Genomic DNA, 4,162 nt, shown 5'->3' with positions numbered 1-4,162 from the left:
TTCAAGCATTTCATGTAGGCCTTAGATGTTTATGCCTGGATGGTCTGATTTTAAAATGCTTTGAGGTGGTTAGAAAACAAATTGCGACCATTGGTCAAAAAGAGATGTTGCATTTGTCTGTATGAGCTTCATCATAGGAGAATGTTCTAATTATCTTGCCTAATCTTTAACCATAATCTGATTTCCTATGTTCTGGATCCAGGCACTTGTTTCATCATGGAAAAGAGGTGATACAATGCCATTCATATTTGACACGGTTATACTTCTGTCACACTTGAAAGCTTTATTTCAAATTCCGTACATTGCTCGTTAATGACCAAATTTGAACCTCAGTTTTCATTTTTATTTTTTGTTTTATTTATCATTTGACAGGTTTGGGACCTTGTAAAGTTAGCAGACTATCTTACTGGAAGAGATGATATAGACCATTCCAGGATAGGAATTACTGGGGAATCACTTGGAGGTTGATGAAGCATAATTAAATCAATAAGAAGATGCATTTATATTTCKTGAATTCCATAACTGAAATATTGCTCATTCATGCAGGAATGCATGCATGGTTTGCTGCTTTTGTTGACACACGTTATTCAGTGGTTGTCCCCATAATTGGTGTTCAGGTATGTCTTGGTGAAAAGATTCAGTTTCTTACACAAGAATGCTTATTGAAGGAASTTGGCTGTGTAGGGATTTCGTTGGGCCATTGATAATGATCAATGGCAGGCTCGAGCTGACAGTATCAAGTCTGTGTTTGAAGGTATTTTACAAAAGAAAGATGAATCTATGTTCAATGTTTGATAAATTGCTACTTCTGTTCTGTATGGCATGGAGCATTTCAAGACCTAACTTCTATCTTGACTTCCAAATCGACTCTGTTTTCTTCCTAGAATTTGAATCACATTCTCTTTATCAAACTTGGGTGAGATTTCATCAACAAACCTAGTGTATCTYTGGCCCAAATTGTAAAAGAATGCTCATGACTWTTAACTATTTATAACAACAGTTTTGTATCTTATCCATTTGCAGTTAGATTTTCTTCATATAAAAGCAACTGGTCTTTTCTTGATGCAAGTGTAGAGCAGGAAACTAGTAAGAATCCTAGCAATAACCGTGGATATAGGCAAATATGTAGTTACCWCGTGCTTATATTCTATATCCCACAACTATTATTATGTTGGTGATCAATGTATCCTAATATTGGAGATGGTGTGTATATAATCAAGTTATCCTTTAAGGCTTACTCTTGGTTGTCTTTGAATGTTTACATGTGCATTCTATGTTCTCTTCCTAACTTATTAAGAAATCTGCACAACGTTGTAACATTCATTTGTTTCAGAAGCACGGCACGACTTAGGGAAGGACGCCATTGACAAAGAAGTCGTGGAGAAGGTGAGTTTCCATCCCATCTCTGAGCTATTCTAAAAAGAGTGCAACGTTTAACTTGCTAAATAATTTAATAAAAATGTTTGAACTATAGTAAAATCCTAAAATGTCCTTCAATAATGACTCTGTATAACGGTAACTATGGGTGAAATGGGTAATTATAATCTCCATCCCAAAATTTGCAATGTTCGAGTATGGGCAAATATGCAAGTATAACTTGAAAATGGTAAAAAGGGAAGAGTGATGTTACATATGGTACTTGTGGAATGGGCAGGTTTGGAACAGGATAGCGCCTGGTTTAACATCGGAGTTTGATTCAGTTCATACAGTTCCACTGATTGCACCACGGCCTTTGTTGATTTTGAACGGTGAAATGACATATCTACCATCTTAGTGAAATTTTGCTTATACTTTAATCATAGTTATGTTCCAAGTATAACTTGACAAAAAACACGCAGGCGAAGAAGATCCTCGTTGCCCGATTGCAGGTCTGGATGTTACTATATCAAGAACCTGCAAGGCTTTCCAAGATGCCAATTGTCCAGATAGTTTCAAGGTATTGTTTTTTTAAAGTGATCTAATACACAAGATATATATATATTATGTATCATGTATGGATCAATTAATGAATATAAAACTCCGAATTGCAGGTGATTGCAGAAGCAGGAATTGGGCATGAGATGACGGGGTCAATGGTTAAAGAAGCGATGAATTGGTTTGACAAGTTCTTCCAACCATAGAAGAAATTAATTTGGACTTACGTATTTTGAACAACAAAACTGCTATGTATATTATGTATTATGTATTATGTATTATGTATTATGTATTATGTATGTATATTATCATTCAGTAGAATTTTGAACTTGGTGGTCAATGGTCATGGTCATGGTGGTGACTTGGGTTCAGAGTTGTTTCAAGTTTTATTTTGCTAATGAAGATGCCATTCAATTCTCACTTTGTATGTCAGGCTTTGTCACTCTGTATTTGGGGGTTCATTAGGTCTCATTTAGGTTTTTGAGGTAGACTTTTTCATCTTCTTCATGGTATTTTTTTATGTATTTTTAGGAAAAAGAATAAATAAAAAAGAGAAAAGACAAAAAAAAAATCATACAAGACCAAAATGCCCTCTTTTAAGTTAATAGATTTTATGAGATGGAGGGACTTACGGCATGCGAAAATGTAAACCGTAAGTCTCATCATTGTATTTATTTTGATTTTGAGATTAACGTGAGTACAAATTGTAAACCACATGAACCAGAATTTGTAATTTACTTCAACAATTTAGAAACTGTTATAGGAAAAACCAAATTGAACAACAGTAAATAGAGATGATGAATTTGTAATTTTCATTAATCAAAAACCCTTTAAATAGAGATAAGTTATAAGTGGATAACTACAAGACATTTCAATTCTAATATAATTTTATCTCTATCATCATATCCTTTAGACGATGACACACTTACAATACAACACTCCCCCTTGTATTGAATTAAATGAGTGATGGTGTACAATTGTTGTCTCGTTAAAACTTTACGCCAAAATGAAACCTAATGGGAAAATATAAAATTAAAACGAAGAGAATAGTACAATGCACCACCAGTTTCTTTGTAATATATACACTTTTCCTTTAATCTCATATTCATATATTAATCATGACTTAAGAAAGCAGAATGGTATACAAATTGTTGTCTCACTAAAACATTACACCAAGGAACAAAACCCAATGAAAAAAATAAAATTTTAGATGAAGAAAAGAACGCAACATATTAATATTACATATATAACAGACTCTCACTTTTGTCTACTACTCCCCCTGAGTGCATTAATCAAGGGATTACGGAAAACATTCACATTTTAATACTTTCTACATGTTGCCCAAAAATGTGGTTCTAAGTAATGATTTGGTAAAAAAAACATGTTACATTCTCCTTGTATTTTATTTGATTCACTTGAATCTTGAAGAGAGTTTGTTATTGTTGATTGTATAAAAACTTAAACGGAATATGCTTTGTGTTATCACTCTTGATGTATCCTACTTTCATTTCTTCAATACATTATATAGGGGTGGCAAAAAATGATCCAACCCATTAACCCAACCCAGAATTAGCAGGTTGAGTTGAGATTTCCAACCCATTTAAATAAATGGGTCAACCCGTCTAACTCATTTAAATAAATGGGTCAACCCGTCTAATCCATTTAAATAAATGAGTTGGGTTGGGTTGAATTTTTTGACATTTTTTCAACTCGTTTTCAACCCACTTAAAATATTATATAAATTTATTTTATTCTTAAAATTATATCTATTTTGTATCTTCTTAAATAAATTGGCCCAAGTTTCATGATGACTCTTCGATTTCAATCCTTCAATAATCAATTCTTCATACGCTTCTTTACTAATCAGTATCATGAGTCTCAACGCTTTGCCTTCGATTCTTCAATTCTTCAATCTTCATACGCTTCAATTCTTCAATCTTCATACGCTTCGATTATTAATCTTTTCCCCTTCTTTTGAGTTCTACCTTCTCCAATCAAATATTTCAGTTGCTTTCAGACTTTCAGTTTCCGATTTGAGGTTGAGGGCTTGAGGCGTTGTTGAACGATAGCAGTGTAAGTACATTATGATCATGTTTGTTTAGTATTTTGTTGTTAAACTTCGTATAGATTATATGAATTTCATGCTTCTCTTTGATTATTTGTTACTTTATAACTCTATCGAACTTTAGTGATTTTCTTTCAAGTTTGAATTTGTTTTTTGTGTGGTGTGGCTATCTGTTTCTATCAC

At 33.1% G+C, this 4,162-nt stretch overlaps 1 protein-coding gene across 1 annotated transcript; it reads left to right on the top strand.

Moving 5' to 3' along the window:
* Positions 1-185: 185 nt before the first annotated feature.
* On the top strand, positions 186-2,333 carry LOC112503943. Its single transcript, XM_025107915.1, has 8 exons — positions 186-256; positions 373-463; positions 547-617; positions 685-754; positions 1,334-1,386; positions 1,655-1,748; positions 1,839-1,936; positions 2,031-2,333. Exons 1-8 carry the CDS (start codon positions 188-190, stop codon positions 2,118-2,120), a joined length of 636 nt encoding a protein of 211 aa, XP_024963683.1. The 5' UTR covers positions 186-187; the 3' UTR covers positions 2,121-2,333.
* Positions 2,334-4,162: the final 1,829 nt, after the last annotated feature.

This window comes from Cynara cardunculus, unplaced genomic scaffold (assembly GCF_001531365.2).
Source record: "Cynara cardunculus var. scolymus isolate 2C unplaced genomic scaffold, CcrdV1 Un_Scaffold_4192, whole genome shotgun sequence".
NCBI classification, from domain to species: domain Eukaryota; kingdom Viridiplantae; phylum Streptophyta; class Magnoliopsida; order Asterales; family Asteraceae; genus Cynara; species Cynara cardunculus.
The sequence above is the reverse complement of the archived record's forward strand: the minus strand, read 5'-3'. Positions and strand labels throughout refer to the sequence as shown.